The sequence below is a fragment of the Corticium candelabrum genome, chromosome 5, assembly GCF_963422355.1.
Source record: "Corticium candelabrum chromosome 5, ooCorCand1.1, whole genome shotgun sequence".
Classification (NCBI taxonomy): Eukaryota; Metazoa; Porifera; class Homoscleromorpha; order Homosclerophorida; family Plakinidae; genus Corticium; species Corticium candelabrum.
In genome coordinates, this window is record NC_085089.1 from 8,773,814 (window position 1) to 8,791,695 (window position 17,882).

The window sequence follows — 17,882 nt, forward strand, 5'->3', positions numbered from 1 at the left end:
CGTTTAATTAATTAAATGCCACAGTTGGAACCCAAGCTAAAGACGTTTAATCGAAGAAATATGATAAGTGTAGCTCGGTTGTGTTTGATTGTTAACCAAATTTGGAAAGAATGATGAGTGTTGCTGCAAACGATCTTTTTGTACTACGTTTACTTCACATTTGCTTAACTTGTCTGACTTGTTGAAGGTTATCACGTGCTCTTCATGAGACTAAACAGTCGGCTAGATCTGTCTGTGTATTTGTTACACTTTCATGTTAAAGCTGAATTGAATACTAAGCTTGCTGATGTTTGGCAATACAAGGCTGTGCTAAATACGTACTAATCTTGCTTATGCAGTAACATTGGGGCAAGTATTTCAACAGAGAAGCGACAGGGTCTGAAACCTACAGCGTAAGTTGATTAATACTGATATGTACGTTGCATGAAGTGATATTTGAAGAGCGAATTACGATGTGGGGGTGGGTTTTGTGTGGAGCTTTGATGTGCTGTGTGTGTGTGTGTGTTTGTTTGTCTGTCTGTGTGTTTGTCTGTCTGTTTGTCTGTCTGTCTGTCGGTCACCTTTTGTCTAATGCTTGTGTTGTAATATTTAGGAGCCACGACAAGATGCCAAGAGAGAAAAGAGAGAAAACACCAGGACTGAAGAAGAGGGTAGGTAACACGTTGTGTGATGTGTTGGAGGATAACTTGATCTGTATGTTAAATTCTCACTGTAGCTTTGATGTGTTGTTGCCATGTGTAAATTGTTTTGCACCTTTCAATGATACATGCTCTAAATGTGTGTATGTGTGTGTGTGTGTGTGTGTGTGTGTGTGTGTGTGTGTGTGTGTGTGTGTGTGTGTGTGTGTGTGTGTGTGTGCCATGCACGCGCACGCTTGCGCTTGTATCTAGGCGTACTGAACAGTTATTGTAGGATTTTGAATTGTAGGATTTTTTGGTGCAATCTTGCATAGTTAATGTGACAAAAAGACAGACAGACAGACAAGCGGACTGACAGACTGGCCATGTATATTGTTCATTGTCTTGACACTTTTGACTTTGCCTGTAAATGTTGTATTGCACTGAATGATCATACAGTAATTTTTTATGATTTAAGCATACTGAAGATGGTTGCATGTGTCTGGTTAGTATGTTTACTATCTTGTTGATCTCTTTTGCTACTATGCCATACGTACCATAGTTGCTAGTATTTTATTGTGTATTGAGAGTGAACTCAGTGTTGTTTAGGAATCAAAACGAGATGAGAGAGGAAAGAAAGACGACAAAGATGGAAAGTTAAAGAAAGGTTTATACATGTTGATTGATTATATTTGAACAAAGTTTGATGATGTTTGTTGTCATTAGCATTGGGGAGTGCAGAATTAAAAAAAGGGAAAGGTGGAAAAGTAGCAAAGAAAGGCACAGATGTGTCATCAGAGGAAGTGAAAGTGTGTCGATCAATGAGTATGATGGTTGGATGTCCTCTCTATAGTTGTGTTAGATGGACGTGTTGGAGCATGTCTACCCTATCACAGAGAATGTGGAAGAGATCGGAGGAAAGAAATATATCTTAGGAAATAGAGCACTCACAAATATCAATCTTTCATGTTAGCAATTGTCATCAATAAATTAAATAAACAGTTTACGCGCAACATTTGCTTGGACATGCTGACGGGTAATAGAAGGAATTAGGATATGTCCTGTTGCTCTGTTTGTATCTAGGATACAAACGTTGACATCAGACTGTTATGCATGAGCTTAAGCAGTAGGACATCTTGAAGAGCGCGGAAAGTTAAAGAATGAAATTGTGTAACAACAAATTTAATGTTTTAGTGACGTTTGACGACTGAACACGGGCAGGACATTTAGTGGGAGAGGCATTCTAGTGTCAATATTCATGGTAACTAAGGCAACTGTTGAAAGTTTTATGCATTTCTTTGATTGGACTAACCAACTGTTTACTGACATTAACTTACGTCAGACAGACAGACAAATTAACTGTGTAAAACGCTTGATATGTAACGTATTACTTGACTAACTGTTTAGCATGATTGTGTGGTATTGAGTATTGTGTGTACTTGTAGATAATGCTATTAGCGAAGAAGGTATTTCTGCTCTGTTGAAAGCTGTTCAGTTTCAGTCTACATTGTCTTTGCTGCCCGGCGCTGGTCTAATGAGGCTTTCAGTTCAGGTTTGTTACTATACTTGTTATCTTAGTTTATCAGTGAATCAATATAACGATGATTCAAATAGCACAATAATGTTTCACCTCACCATGAAGACGCGATGACATTGCAGGAGTTAATGCTCACAAAGGATCCATTTTACAAGCCTCCTGACTCGGAATCAGTCTCAACTACCCAGGTTGTCTTGACTGTTCCAGGCTGCGCTGCAATGCAATTTGTTGACCACCAACTCCGCTTTTGTGCATTTATTCTTTTCTTTGAAAGCTAGAGAGTAATTGTCATTCACTATAAAATTTTGTTGAGCATGTTCTACGCGCTCATGCACTGATATGCACTAGACTCACTTGCGCATGTAAATAGATTTATGTGCATTTAACGTTATTTGGTGTTTCTGCAGGATGATCACTTATAACGTATCTCAACTACTGCAATTTGAAGTGTTAATAGAAATTCACTGCATATATATATACTTTGCAGACTGCATGTGTACATCTAGAGGCATATTATTGAGCGTAATAATAGTGGGAATTGACACTATAGCTATGGCTATAGACCATTCTGAACGCCGTGCCATAATTGTTGAGTTTAGTTAGTGACTCTGCATGTACATTTGGATTTCGAATGAAAGACTACTATCAGATTCTAACCATGTGATTTTTGCACACGCGTTGGTAAAGCCCTATAGCTATTTATCTATCTAGGCACCCTATATTTCTGCGCCTCCCTGATTAGCTAAAAGACTCGAGGCTGCACTGGTCACAGGAGAGAGCGTTAGAAATAATCACTGCCCTCGAGTAAACGCAGCACTATTTACTAAAGCTAGAATTTGTATGTCCAATTTTGAAGTTTGGATCATTTCACATTCCTTTTGTGCAACTGCATGCATTCTTGACATACGTATATGAGCGCTTACACTTCCAGTCCTAGGCGTGTAATCACTACTAGTAGATAACACGCCGATCCCACAACTGAAAAAAGCACTGATAAACTATTTCAGCAAAGAGTAGTAGTAAAGCTACAACTAAATTATTTATGCAATATAGTCTAAATCTAATATCTGTCAACTCAGCCATGATCTAAACATCGAACTATTAATTAAACGACAGACGTTTTCAAGAATACGTTTACACACACACACACACACACACACACACACACACACACACACACACACACACACACACACACACACACACACACACACACCTGAACCTGAAATTCCGCCATACCCACTATGGGCTTCGGTATCGCAGAAGTTTTCACCAAGAAGAGCGGTCATTGAAACGCGCTCTATTCACGAGTAGTAGCAAATACATAGTCAGATGACCAGCTTGCTGGACTAGCGCATCCTAGCCTCACACCATCCTCAGCTTGCCAAGGCTGAAGTTAGAATTTATTTCCTCTCCCTGGCCAGGGAACTACTGGAAATACAAGAAATACAAGGTCCTATGGGGTACCCTTTTGGAGGGTTCAGTGAGAGGACTTTCACCCCCCCACGCCCACACACACACGCCCACACGCTCACACACACACACGCCCACAGCCCCCCCACACACACACACACGCCCCCACGCACGTACACACACGTACACACACGTACACACACATACACACGTACGTACACACACATACACACACGTATACACACGTACACACACGTACGTACACACACGTACACACACGTACACACACGTACACACACTTACACGTACGCACGCACGCACGCACGCACGCACACACACACACACACACACACACACACACAGTATAGTATAGTCTCTAGCTATAGGATTTATATCGATTCAACCAATACATGCTATTAAGTTTCTGAACAAATGGCTACTTCGTTAGTTAATTAAAATAACGTCTCGTTTCCGCTTATTAATTAATTAACTATATAAGACCAGCACATGTAACGTGCGTTAGCAACTGATGAATGAACGTTGCTCTACGTATTGCTCCACTTAACATAGTTTATGTATCTATTATCAATTGAAAAAGAAGGATGGCGTCAGGCCTAAGGAAACGCACTAAGAAGGCCGACGATAACTCGGTGGTTGCAACAGCTGCCGACGTAAGCAAGATGAAAGTAGCTGAATTGAAGGCAGAGCTTGGGAAACGAGGTCTCGACAAGAGCGGAAAGAAGGCTGATCTAGTAGAAAAGTTGAAAGACGCGATGGGAGATGCAACAGATTCTTCTGAAAAACCTCTAGCTAAACAAAACAAATCAAAGGAGAAAGACAAGCAAGCGGTGAGGCAGCAGTTCAGGTGACTTCATCGATGTTATGACGTTTAATTCACTTGTAAAAATTAATATTGGGAGCACAGGATTTTCTCTATGGACAGTTTTAGTTAATATCAATAACAATAAATGTTTATATCTATTAGCTCAAAACAGGAACAGGTTGAAGGTTTTTATTGATGTCAACATCAATAATAATGATTATACTATAGTATCCTCTAACGTTTAGCTATAAACAACTCATTCTTTGGCTGAGTAAGTTACCATTATTTAGCTAATTAATTAAGTCGTTTCATGCATATGACAAACTTTGACTGCCTGCCACTTTCAGTAATTCCTCTAACTTGAATGAATTTTTAATGCATTTTGTGAGGTTGTGTGTAGCTGATTATAGTGGCCATTATTCAAGAGCAGTAAATAACATTAGGAAGTTAATTACAAAAAATTGAAACTTTTGTTACACGGAAATGCTATAATAATTTACAGAATGAAAAATAATGAAATTATTTGGTTTTAATAGTTTCTTATTTGTTTTTGTATTTTGTTGTTGTTTTGCTACATTTAATATTAATTAAAATCTAATGCAGATCTAAGGTATCTAAAATGATAGCACAGCTTTTAAACAAACCAAGAAGAAGAGGCCTGCAAGATTGACTCACATTGCCAATTTGCTACCAACCCACTAGCTGCTGTGGTTGATGACTATGACTGTATGTTGAACCAGACTAACATCGGCAACAACGACAACAAATATTATGTTATTCAACTGATTAGCTATTCTGGGTCATATTATGTTTGGAACAGATGGGGTTGCGTTGGAGAGTCTTGACAGAATACAATAAAAGGGGCATTTAAAGATTTAGACAAAACAGTAAAAGAATTTGAGAAAAAAATTCAAAGACAAGACAAAGAATGATTGGTCAGCAAGACAGACATTCACTCTTGTACCTGGCAAATACATGCTTATTGAAAATGGATAATGAAACTGAACATGACAGAGTATTAATAGTTATCACGTTTTGCGCATTTTTTGCATAGTTGTTGATTCGGGGTTTGTCAAATTATTGGTGAAATCAATATCTCTATCTTGACTGTGTGTAGTGGAATTATCAGTTTATGATTTGTACTTGCTTTTCTGTTTTGGTTTGCTTGTATGCCAGTGTGCAGGTGCGTGCAAGTGCGCGCATGTTTGTGTGTGTGTGTGTGTGTGTGTGTGTGTGTGTGTGTGTGTGTGTGTGTGTGTGTGCGCACGAGTGCATGCGTGCATGTGTGTGTGTGTGTGTGTGTGTGTGTGTGCACACGAGTGCATGCGTGCATGTGTGTGTGTGTGTGTGTGTGTGTGTGTGTGTGTGTGTGTGTGTGTGTGTGCACACGAGTGCATGCGTGCATGTGTGTGTGTGCGTGCGTGTGGTGCATGTGTGCGTGTGTGTGTGTATGTGTGTGTGTCCATGCACCTTTTGGCCATTCCACTTTCCAATTATTACAGCATTGCTTTGTGCTCACACATTATTGGAAAATTGAACATGGGACATTGCGGATTCTTTCTTGAAACATTGAAATATGGATAAATGGAAACATGCACCTATGACTAAGTGGAAACAAGATATAACTGGCTGACCACATGGCCATATTTCAAAGATATATGACTAAGTGCAACATGTTTAATGTTGCAATAATGCGAGAGCACCAAGTGATGCGATAATAATTGAAGGTGAATGGTTGAAATTGCACGAATTCTACTTTCTATTTTTAAAATTGGATCTTATTCCTTATTTTTAAAGTTTGATTCATTTATATCTGTTACGTGCTTGTTCTATCATTTGCACTTGAATGTTTGCTTTTGTTTGGTTTTCTGAGTATTTACTCATCTGTTTATTTGTCTACGTTTGTGTTAATTTGTTTCTATTGTCATTTGTCTGTTTGGCCTTCTGTTGCAGTATCTTCTTGGCATGAACATTTCTTGAGTCTGATTTTAGTATTTATAGGCTACTGCTGGTAGGTTAGCTGCTTTAGATGAAACAGATGCCCCTAAGAAGGTTCGCCCATGCAAGCTTGACAAGCAGACTCAAAGTCTTATCAAGTTGATCTTTGATCATGACATGTTTAAAGAGGCTATGGAGAAAATGGAACTTGGTATTTATGCTGTTTGATGTTTTGTGTTACTTTGTGATGTTGTAAGTGATCGACAGATACTAAGAAAATGCCTCTGGGAAAGATTAGCAAATCACAGATTGCAAAGGGCTTTGAGGTGATTGGTGATTGTCATCATGATGTGTGAGATTGGTGCTCTTGAAGTCTCATCTGTGGTTGTCTGAAGTGTATCTGAGGTGAATGAAGGTTAGTTTGATGCAGGTTCTTGAAGAAATGCAAACAGAATTGAAAAAGATGAAGCCATCAGGCGATCGTTTGAAGGAGCTGTCTTCTCGCTTCTACACACTTATTCCTCATAGTTTTGGTAGACAATGTTCACCAACAATTAGCACTGAGGAAGGTGTTCGCTATAAGATGGACATGCTCTTGGTTGGTGGATTGTGTGATTATGGATGAGATGCAGTGATGAGTGGTATGTGTTACTATCAGGTTCTTGCAGACATTGAATTGGCACAGGAGCTGGAGTCTGAAAGTGAAAAGAAGAAAGCATCTCAGGTTACTGTGTTCCTCATTTGATCATTACTTGTAACTGTTGACATTTTCTGAAACTATTATTGCACTAGGGTGAGGAAGTGGATCATCCAATTGATATTAATTATGGTTTGTTGAAATGTCATCTCAAGCATGTTGATCCAGAATCTCATACATACAAGGTTAGTTACTGTTATAGTTATTAATTAAGTTAAAGGTAAATGAATAGCACATTAGTGAATGTAAAAATGAAAAGTGAATTGAATTTGTAACAATTGAGATATTGGCACTTTCTGAGTTTGAAATTTTAGGGGCCAACTTAAAATGTGACAGACAGTGTGTTTGAGATTTTGTCGTTGCATTAATTTAGTGACATTTTCTTGTTTCCAGCTTGCTGTTCTACTATGAGGCAAGGCTTCGGTTACAGATGAACATATTAATTTATGCTTTAGGCAAGGATAGGGCAGAACTGCAGTGTTTGCTTGCTGCTACTCTACGCATTAGAATGTCTGCTATTATGCCATTACAGTAATGGATGACAATGATGTTTATTCTTCACAAGACTTGGATTAATTTATTAGATCACAAGATAATTGAATGAGTAGAGCATCAGCAGTTGAGTTGATGAGTAATTGATTTTGATGATTAGTTGTAGGATTTGTGTGTTTGTTGTAGTTTATCAAGAATTACACAACTGCTACTGGTCCATCTTTGTGGCGTACAGTGGAGATACAAGATATATTTGAAGTGGATAGAGAGGGCTCTGTAACTCAATTTTTGTTTATAGGTAACTTAATTTATTTCTTTGCTTATTTTGAGTTTGTTGTGTTGACATGCAGGCTGAGCGTTTTAAGGCTTATGAGGCTCTTGAGAATCACCGCTTGTTATGGTATGGCACAAATGTTGCTGTAGTTGCTGCTATACTTAAAGGAGGGCTTCGAATCATGCCACATTGTGGAGGCAGAGTTGGAAAGGGAATTTACTTTGCTTCAGAAAACAGCAAATCAGCTGGTTATGGTAAAAAATTTTGAGTGTGTCAGATGTAATTGATGAATTGTCATTGATGTAACATAGTCCGCACTGCTGCCAAGACTGGCATCATGTTCCTTGCTCAGGTTGCACTTGGTAAAGAGCATTCTATTACAATGGACGATTGGACGCTTACTGCACCTCCTTCTGGGTTTGACTCAATTGTTGCTCGTGGACGAACTGAACCCGGTGAAATTACCTCGATATGTGCTTGTATATACGTATAAACATTGCGACAGTCTGTTTGTCGATCTATAACTGTAGCTCCTACCAGAGACATCTTAGTGAAGCTCGAAGGCAAGGATGTGACTGTCCCACAGGGCAAACCTCTTGATCAACCTCATTACAGCACAAGCAACTTTAGTCAAAGCGAGTACCTCATATACAATGAGAGTCAGTGTTGCATCCGCTATCTTCTCAAACTCAAAATGTGATGTCAAACAATTAATTAAACATTACGTATTCTGATACTGTAATTATAAACTAGTAATGTTTTTGGTATTTGTTATGGTCTACCAGACTTCATGCACGAGTTGCTTTGTTGCTGTTGAATTTACTGTTTCATAATTGCCGAGCGTAGCGAGGCTTCTAATCCGGGTTGCACAACAGAAATGGGCGTACAACAGAAATGGGCGTGCAACAGAAATGGGCGTGGTCTTAAATGGGTCTCCATCGAGCAAATTATTTTTGGGGCTCAGTTTGAAAAATCCCGGATATCCCGACACGTGCATAACTAACGCGCACTAACCCACCGTCATTCTCCATAGCGTGCGTATAGCCTCGGCCTCCCAGACCCGTGTAGCGCCGATACAAAATCGTCCTCCACGGGTCTGGGATGGTACCGCCTCTTCTCAATATATTGCGGTTGGTCCTAGGACCAGCATTAGTGTTCAGTTTCATAAATGCATACCTTTCCAATTTCGGCCGTAATACAAGAACGACGAAGACATGTCGCGCTAGAACATCGTGTCGCATCCTGCTGCACGGGTACCTTTGTGTTTACAGTAGCTACGGTTTTATCATTTGTGTGTTAGTAAGGAACGCGAACGGGACGTTAGGAAGCACTTTCTTTTACTAGTGGTGCCGCGGACGCGATCGGCATGTGTCTGATCGCCGTGAATCCGCTGCGAGTAGCTGCTAGTCGCGCGTGGAGCTTCGAATTCGCGATGAAAATTCGCGATGCGCGCATCCGCTGTGACTCGATCGTCTGGATTCGATGCGACTTGCCGCGAAATCGCGACAAAACTTCGCCGTGAATTCTCCGCAAGACTCTGTGTAGTAGACGTGATCATGAAGTCGCTGAGAATGCAGCTGGCTGGCTAGTGTAGATGTCGGAGCATCGGTTCGAACAAACGGCTCTACTAGGTGTCGGTATTGCCGTTGACAGACGCAGAATACAAACCACGACGTGTAGGGACGTGAGTTTGCGTGAAGAGTGCACTACAAGTCGTCGTTTGTGTACAGTGTAGTCTTTGGTAGACAGCAGATATGCATGAGATGTCTTCGTTGATTACAGCTGTAATTGGAAAGGTGTGCATTATGAAACTAAACACTAATGCTGGTCCTAGGACTAACCGCAATATATTGAGAAGAGGCGGTACCATCCCAGACCCGTGGAGGACGATTTTGTATCGGCGCTACACGGGTCTGGGAGGCCGAGGCTATCGTGTGTACGGTTCTATTCGTTTGCACTCTAGACACAAGTTTCTGCAAGCATTCTCTTCTTCTTTGGTAATCATCTGTTATTGGCGCCGTTTCGCTCTGATTTTGCGTTTTTTCTGTATTTCATAGGGAAATGAAAGCGACGAAGTTGGCAAGCCGCGGCTGACTGCGTAGCTAGAAGCCGCCATTTGTGGCAATTAGAGGGATTGCAACTGGCACTTTCATTTACTTTTGAATGTGAGCGTGAGATGAAGAACTCATCAAGTATTGTCTTTCAATAATATAATTCTAGAATATTTTTACAGATAACAATTCTGTGCTAAACAAACATTGTGAATAAATTCTATCTTGCAAATTAATACTGTTACATTAATTAATTAATTAATATCGTGAAACTAACTAGAACTAGATACTTTAAGTATTTTAATAATTTATTTTCATTACAAAATAACATGATTACAAAACATAACATGATACAAATACAACATTATCTTATATTGTGTTAATTAATACTTTTGTTATGTTATATTATGTTGTTTGTATTGTTATGTTATCTTATGTACTGTTGTATTATGTTGTAGTATGTTATGTTGTGTTGTGTTGTATTGTGTTATGTTATGTTATGTTGTTATGTGATGTTGTATTTAATATGGCTCTTCTCGGGGCTGCAATAATGTGCCTACGAGGTTGTCGCATGAAGCCGAGATTGCAACAACAAGGAGACATCGAGCTTGTGGTTGCAAGTAGCTGCTGCCCAGCTTGTCAATGACTAACATCATAACTGTGTAGCTTAGATGTTTCTAAAACTTTTTTGTATTTACACTATGAACTGCACAACTGTGCCCTAGCTTTGTTCATAATGTACGCACTGCAAATTTATCCAAATACACTGTTATTATTATTATTATTATTATTATTTAATATGCGATGTTATGTAATGTCATGTTATGGTATGTTATGCTATATTGTGTATTATGTTATGTAGTGTTATGTTCTATTATGTTATGTTATGTCATGTCATGTTATATTGTATTATGTTGTATTGTGTTGTACTATGTATGTTAATAATACGTCATGTGTATGTTATGTCATGTTATATTGTGTTATGTTGTGTTGAATTATGTTATGTAGTGTTGTGTTATGTTATTGTATTTTGTGATGTTGTGTTATGTTATGTTATGTTATGTTATGTTATGTTATGTTAATGAACATAACATGACATAGCATAACGTATCATAACATAATACAACATATTAAACACAAAACAACAAAATGTAACATAACATAATACAACACAACATAATATAATACAACACAACATAATACAACATAATGCAAGAGGGAGATAAGGAGGAAGACAGGAATTTAGAATAACATTCTGTAAATAGCAGAAAGTACGTTTAAGATCTATTCAGTGACAGAACTGCTGTTATGACTGTATTATTTGTAGTATAGCTTGCATTTGGTTCTGCTGACTAATGTGTCTTTTGTCAATGTTTGTGTTGCTTCATGTGTTTCTTCTCAACACATGCAGTCGCAGTTGTGATTTGCTTTCTTGTAGAATGCATTTTCAATGTACATTTGTTTTGGGTTTGCAGGAAAGAATTGAAGTGTTGAGACTTTGTACAAGTGTTGGAAAGAAACATTGTTGATTACACAAGTGAACAATGAAATGAGGTACTTTGCATACATTTCTGTATTAGTTCAAATACAGTCCACTTTGTTTTATCGGACACAATTGGTTTTGCCTAAGCTATGGCGGGTTAATGGGTTGTCCGATAAAACAATTGTAGCTTTTGAGTTCCATACCTTGGCTTTGGCCTCTTGTCTGAATGTGCTCATGTCTACATTTATGCGTCCAAGGCGCACAATCGTGAACACACACAGCAAACAGCTCCTCTATTATTGACATACACCTAAAACAGGTGTTAAATCCTGTATTTCAAACATTATCTATAAAGCTGTGACATAAAGCTGGGCACACTACATGAATTCAGATTGCTGTACCTTTTGTCTAATTAAGTTATTAATGCTCTTGCTGTGTCCGCAAATGAACTAAGACATAGTAACTAAAAGCAAATTAACTGAACAATTGTCAACATAGTAACTAGGCTACACGTATCAATTATACAAGTAATGACATGTCTAGTGATAGCATTCTTATCGAGCATTTTGTTTGCTTTGGTCAATACTGGTTTGGAGACGGTGCAGTCTTTTTGAGCGAATATTTTGCCTTGACATAATGTTGCGACATATGTTTCTGACCCCATGTGTTACGTTGGCTGATGCTATCTGGTGGAAAGAAGGGCGTCCAGCTTTTATGGGTTTTGCTCCACAACGCTTTATGATTCTCCTGCTGACAGATGTTGGCTGCACTCTGATTACACGTTTAGTGCATTTGAGTTTATGACCACGCCCTTTCCAAAGTTATGAAAGGCAGATATTAAAGAAGACTTGCAGTAAGATATCAGTTTCTTAGCGTTCATTCCACTAATTTTCTTGTACTGCTTGCAAAATTCTTTTCCTGATTTTAGGAATTCATCATCTCCACTTTCCAGTTTTTGGTGAATGTCTTCTATTATGTTTGCAAGACCAGCTGTGACATCATCATATTCACTAGTCATGTTTTGTACTGACAAAGTCTTTTCAATTGACAAGCATTCAGGATTTTCTGGTGTATCAAAGTCATGTCTCTGAGCTGTAAGGGAAACTTTGAGTGCACTCTCATCTGATGTGATACTCTGCTGGCCTGACAGGAGGCATTCATTTTCCTGTTTCCATTCTGGTTCAACACCTAAGGTTTCCATGTAGTTGTCTTCTTCCTTTGGTGAAGGTGGCTGTAGAACTGCAGGGGTAGGGCGTCTTTTTCAACTGCTACTTGGGCATATAGACATCGTCCAACTGCCGATGCTGTTGGGATTTTGTTGAGACAGTGTCGTCGATATTTCAATGATGCTGATAGCTGGTGTGCACATGGCTGCCCTTCTCTTCCTCTTGGACAAGTGCATGTTCCTGCTCGTAGGTCTACAATCCAAGTCTGGTTCTTTTGTGTTCTGCTTTCAACTCTGTAGACATCTTCTGATTCAGTGGCATGGATTGTGTGTGGAAGAGGTGCTTTGTCTGCATTCATTCCTGAAATTGTAAACCAAAGTGCTACAAAATGATCTAGTCGGTTGCCAGCCAAAGCAAGTAGTCGACGCTTGTAGTACATATCCATTGTTTTAGTCACAAAATGAAACATTTGAATGGCATTATAAGCCTTCAACCTATCAATATAATGTCTTTGGTGATACGAATGACTTGCTCCGAATAGTTGTTGGTATTGTTTCCACGTGTCATGAAGTCTTTTCTGAGACATACACACCATTCATCGCGTCTCTCCCAATACTGCTGCAAGCGTTTTCTAAATAACTTGTGCTGTTGAACTTTCTCATTGCAGTCAATTCGATTCTTGGCAGCATAAAGCTGCTCTGAAGTCTTGGCAAACAATAGGTCTTTGACCATACTCATAAATAGGAGTCGGTCATTCCTGTCCACCTCAGATGTGGAATTCCATAACCACTGCCAAGTACTTTGTAGAAAATGAAATGAACATAGAAACAATGTAGCTTGAGGCCATGTTGCTCTAAGACTTTGCCTTTCACTAGCTGAATCGTCTGTCATGATGCCCATAGGTCCAAGCTGTGGTCCTCGCCTGAAAAATGCATCAGGTGGTAAAATTGTTTTCAGGATGCGAAATGCTTCTGTCATAGTTGAGACATCTTCCCCTGATGTCATCAGTACTGCTAATGGTAGTGCCCCTGCAGCAGTTGCAGTGCTGATTATAAAAACTGGTGCATTTAACCTGTCCAAGCTGGCAGTGGCATCGCAAAACACCATCTCTCCGGCTTGCTGAACAAGTTTGTGGCCTCTTGCCATAAGAGGTGTGACAATAACAAGGACAAATGGACTTTCTGTTTGCTGTTTAACTTCTTTAGGTTTGCAGTAAGGATGGTCTTGGCTGTGGGAAGGTATGTCTAGCTTACTGTCAGTGTGAGCTGTATACTGTTGCATGTGCACTTTGCCACCATCGGCTTCAGTGAATTTGTTGTATCGATTGGTCTCAGCATTTAGCCTTACAAACATTGGCGTACCGTTTTCAGCTCCTACTGTCATAAGCCTCCAACTTTGGAACAATCTCTGGACATCCTGAGTGCTGGGATTGATTGAACGATTTGCTAATACTCTCTGCATAGTTTGGTTTCCATCATATTCTAGCTGAAGAGATGTGACATATTCATGTCTCGCACTAGATGCAGAATTGCCATCTTCAAACAAGTGAACATATGCCTTTCTGGCTGTTTCAGATATTGGTCTAAAGATGAGAGCATGGCCAGAATCTATTGGATGATTGTGATTGAACAACAGTTTCACCAAACATGGATATAGTGGATGTTTCATGTGTTTGTCTGGTGACATAATTGTGACAGAGAGTGTAGATGGGCAGCCTGTCTTCTTGTCTCTTGTGCTTTTTTCACATCCTTCTCTGACATGGCCAAACTTCTTGATTGGCATTTTCTTTGTTGGTGTTTTTCTTTTATGTTGGCAGTGCTGAACAGTTTTGAAAATGATTCTTTTCCCTGTTGTGCCATATGCAGTGCCTTTTGTAATTCGATATGTTGTTTTAGTTTTCTCTTCTAGCTGTTGTATCCATGTCTGTGCACTTGCTGCTGTATCAACTTGAAGCCAAAAATGAACTTGAAAAGCACATGGTGGTGCTGCAAGGAAGGTTTCTAGTTCTAGGTGTTGAAACTTTTCAATGATGTATGCACTTGTTTGTGGCAGGTATTCTTTCAACTGTAAGAATTGGTCATTATGTACTGTGCTTTCAATAGCTGGAATAGAGAGACCTGAAGAGCTTTCTACGCTACTGTTTACTTGAGAGGTTTTTACTTTGTCCAGGCCTGTAGAAATGTCTTTGATCTGTGTCTCTCTACTGCTGGCAGTCTTTGCAGTGAGAATGGGATGTTTCTTCGGAACAGCTTTATGTTTCTTGGGAGTTGATTTCCAGATATCAGCTGTTTCTTCTGCTTCCTTGTGATTGGTCATCATCTTAATGTCAAGCTACAAAATAAAGTGATACAATATTGTTATTTGCAGCAAGAACTGGGAAATTTAATTAAGTTCTGTACCGGTTTTGTTGCACTCTCAATGTTTTCTACAAGTGGATGTCTTCGAGTAATATTCAACAATGGTCTTTTTCTGGTTGATGCTTTTTCAAGATGGTTGAAATCAATGAGTTGAGACATTTGAATGTTGTCATTCAAAATCCATGAAGCCACTGAAAGTCTAATTCGAGGTGAGTGATCAGTTGGCTTCATCACAACTTTGCAAGAACTAGTGACATGTAACTTTTTATCTGATCCTGTCATGTCATGCCAGGTAGAGAAGTTGCTGCAGGATGCCAGGAGACTTGAAACAGTTACAGTGACAAGGCCACAAATGGAGGCACAAGTTTGGAGGGGATAGTGCTTACATAAACAGGAACAGACATGGCTACCTTGGCTATCAAAGTTTGTCATATGGAAGGTCTTCTTTGACAAATACATTTTTGATTTTGTGGCATTTGACAGTGTATTCAGTACTGGTTCGAATTCAATGTCAATGTTGCTTGGTATGGGATATCCTAAAGAGTCTCCATACCATAAAATCTTTGTTTGCAAATTGATAATTGCAAGTGCCCAATGATTTCCTGATAGCAGACGATTCGCCATCCAGGCTGTTCCACTTGTCTCATCAAAGCGGACGTTAATGGCAAAGCAGATTAGTCTGATGTGCTTTGAGCTAACTGCATCTTCAAGCAACTGTATTCCCTGAGTTGTCCTCTGAAGTGGGGTCCATACTGCACAGTATACCTGGTCCTTGTTTTGACATTTTTTATTAAGCAATGAAAAGGTGTGCTGCATCACGTCCTCTGTAACCCATCTGTCACAAACTAGTGTGGACAACTGCTGTACAGAGAGGTGGCCCATAATAACATCAGAAGTTTTTTGATACCACAGCGTTGTCTTTAATGCACATATGTCAGAGGTACTGATTTCTTTCAAGTGTAACTGGTGTCCATTTAAGCCTTTAATTGGTCTGTTGACAATCTGTTCTATTGAAGTAAACCACTCTGTCTCACATTGGACTTCATACTCAGTTTTCTTAGCTTCATGCATTGTCATAATCTCTCTAAGGCCTTCTTCATCAAACATACCATAGGGAAATACAGCTCTGAGGGTTTTGTTTGATGTCTTTAACAGCTGAGATAAAAGCTCTTGGCACATTCTTTGGGGTGGCATGACAAGAATTAAACGAGGGTCTGTACACTTTGTAGTAGGGGAGGTATCAAATGCTCTCAACTGGCAGGCGTCACTAGTCACTGCAGAGTGCAGGTATGTCAAGCGTTCATGGCGAAGCAAGCTTGAAGGAGACCTTGAAAACGAAAACACACAACGTTCATGCATGTCAGATGACACTTGAAGCCATGCTCTGTGTGGTGTGTGTGTGTGTGTGTGTGTGTGTGTGTGTGTGTGTGTGTGTGTGTGTGTGTGTGTGTGTGTGTAAATATCAATTCCTGTTTGAAAGATGTGTACCTAGTAGAGCGTTAGTACGTACTCTTGCAGTTCACAAAATGCTTATTCAACAAACTCTTGACGTACTGTTTTACTATGTCAATTGCTATTATTTAATTAATTAAGAGAGCAGACGTCTTTTGAAACTGCCTAATAAAATAATATGGCATACAAGTATATGGTATTCTACATTTAATAATCAAGCAAATTAAAATTTTACCACAATAATAGTAATATTAACAGTTGAGTTCAATTTTTTGGGGGTCACAGTTTGAGCTCCTTTGTTACATTCAAACGTCGATATTTGTATTCTAGTAGAACAGTAATGATGTGTTTGAAAACTAGTCTACAGCCACAAGTTTGATACGCAACGTACTACCAAGCACACTCCTACAAACTTGAACGTGATTGCATTGTCTCACGTTCTCGTTGTCAGCATCTTGGGATCTATACAGAGTTGCGAAGTAGCCATTCTGCTAGAACAAAGAGCTGGCATTGATCGTTTTTCGAGTCTGTGTTGGATTCCCGCGAAGTTATAATTTACCAGGATACTCTCGTGCCAATGTTGTCTGGCACGGGACCGGGGAACACCTGCACGTGCACAAAGGCATGCGTATCGAGGATTGATATCCGAATATAATATATATATATATATATATATATACATATATATTTCAAAATATGCTACAATACTAGTCTGTTTGAACATTATTACATAGAAAAGTTGCACAAGCTGTTCAAACTATGTAGTTGTGTCTGTATGTAGACTACAACAGGTCATGGCCTTAATCTAGAATACATGTACATTAGATTATAAAGCATTTACACTGACTACATTCTGCGCAGAAACTCAGAAATTTAACTAACACACTAGCAATTACGTCATTATCATCAATTTGAATTTTCCAAATGGACAACACCTGGCAAAAGTTGATGTCTATTTAGTGTTACACAAGCAAGGTGGAAGCAGCAAGGTAGAGGTGAAGATCAACAGTCCTTTACAATGTGTACCTTTCACCTAGATCAGACCATACTCTAGAAAATCAGTAAAGAAGAGAAAGATCATTTACACACCACAAGAGAGAGCATCAGATTACCAATACACTTTCTCATCCAGCAAACATGCTATCTGTAATCCAATGTCACTGTTATTGTAGTATGTGACGTTGTGTTATGAGGTGTTATATTGTAATGTTGTTTATGTTATATTGTGTTATGTTGTGGTATGTTGTATTATGTTGCATTATTGTATTGTTATGTTATGCTGTGTTGAGTTATGATATGTCATGTTATGTTGTTTTGTGTTATGTTGTACTAGTTATGTTATGCTATGCTATGTCCTGTGGACATAAAATAACATAACATTACATATTAAACATAATACAACACAACATAACAAAACACAACACAACATAATGTAACATAAGACAACATAAAACAACATAACACAATATAACATGACATAACAACATAACATGACATAACAACATAACATAACATAATACAACACAACATAATACAAGATAACATAACATATATAATGTAACATAACATAAGTATAATAAAC

General features: G+C 38.9%; 3 protein-coding genes across 7 annotated transcripts in view; 2 read left to right on the forward strand and 1 right to left on the reverse strand.

Moving 5' to 3' along the window:
- LOC134179724 (leucine-rich repeat-containing protein 71-like) overlaps positions 1-2,810 on the forward strand; it is a 6,059-nt gene extending 3,249 nt beyond the window's left edge. The window contains exons 8-15 of one of the 3 annotated variants that reach the window (XM_062646663.1): positions 339-392; positions 593-650; positions 1,227-1,284; positions 1,344-1,426; positions 1,480-1,585; positions 2,063-2,169; positions 2,232-2,345; positions 2,562-2,810. In XM_062646663.1, the coding sequence (XP_062502647.1) occupies positions 339-392; positions 593-650; positions 1,227-1,284; positions 1,344-1,426; positions 1,480-1,585; positions 2,063-2,169; positions 2,232-2,345; positions 2,562-2,576 (595 nt within the window). In that variant the 3' untranslated portion in view covers positions 2,577-2,810. The remainder of the gene's footprint in view (positions 1-338; positions 393-592; positions 651-1,226; positions 1,285-1,343; positions 1,427-1,479; positions 1,586-2,062; positions 2,170-2,231; positions 2,346-2,561) is intronic. The other 2 variants (XM_062646664.1, XM_062646665.1) reach the window with 2 other exon arrangements.
- A 1,289-nt stretch (positions 2,811-4,099) lies between these two features.
- LOC134180066 (protein mono-ADP-ribosyltransferase PARP3-like) lies at positions 4,100-8,669 on the forward strand. Of its 3 annotated transcripts, none has more exons than XM_062647146.1 (10): positions 4,100-4,432; positions 6,406-6,539; positions 6,596-6,654; positions 6,759-6,926; positions 6,987-7,052; positions 7,121-7,210; positions 7,704-7,793; positions 7,868-8,045; positions 8,103-8,246; positions 8,322-8,669. In XM_062647146.1, exons 1-10 carry the CDS (start codon positions 4,170-4,172, stop codon positions 8,489-8,491), a joined length of 1,362 nt encoding a protein of 453 aa, XP_062503130.1. In that variant the 5' UTR covers positions 4,100-4,169; the 3' UTR covers positions 8,492-8,669. The 3 variants fall into 3 exon arrangements, with proteins under 3 accessions (XP_062503130.1, XP_062503132.1, XP_062503131.1); XM_062647148.1 differs by having other exon boundaries at positions 7,868-8,039; XM_062647147.1 differs by having other exon boundaries at positions 4,100-4,415; positions 6,392-6,539.
- Positions 8,670-12,100: 3,431 nt separating this feature from the next.
- Positions 12,101-16,690, reverse strand: LOC134179710 (uncharacterized). Its single transcript, XM_062646642.1, has 4 exons — positions 15,344-16,690; positions 13,084-14,822; positions 12,598-12,985; positions 12,101-12,556 (listed from the first exon to the last, which is right to left on the reverse strand). The coding sequence occupies exons 1-4, from the start codon at positions 16,205-16,207 to the stop codon at positions 12,101-12,103; spliced, it is 3,447 nt and encodes a 1,148-aa protein (XP_062502626.1). The 5' UTR covers positions 16,208-16,690.
- Between the last annotated feature and the right edge of the window lie 1,192 nt (positions 16,691-17,882).

What these genes read in the sequence shown, in the direction of transcription:
- LOC134180066 (XM_062647146.1), top strand. Translation starts at nt 4,170, where the DNA reads ATGGCGTCAGGCCTAAGGAAACGCACTAAGAAGGCCGACGATAACTCG. An exon ending in AAAAGAAGAAAGCATCTCAG is followed by an intron (nt 7,053 to 7,120) that starts GTTACTGTGTTC and finishes TTATTGCACTAG; the next exon opens with GGTGAGGAAGTGGATCATCC. An exon ending in TCGTGGACGAACTGAACCCG is followed by an intron (nt 8,247 to 8,321) that starts GTGAAATTACCT and finishes CTATAACTGTAG; the next exon opens with CTCCTACCAGAGACATCTTA.
- LOC134179710 (XM_062646642.1), bottom strand. Translation starts at nt 16,207, where the DNA reads ATGCATGAACGTTGTGTGTTTTCGTTTTCAAGGTCTCCTTCAAGCTTG. An exon ending in TTGACATTGAATTCGAACCA is followed by an intron (nt 14,823 to 15,343) that starts GTACTGAATACA and finishes TTTATTTTGTAG; the next exon opens with CTTGACATTAAGATGATGAC. An exon ending in TGGGAGAGACGCGATGAATG is followed by an intron (nt 12,986 to 13,083) that starts GTGTGTATGTCT and finishes TTATATTGATAG; the next exon opens with GTTGAAGGCTTATAATGCCA.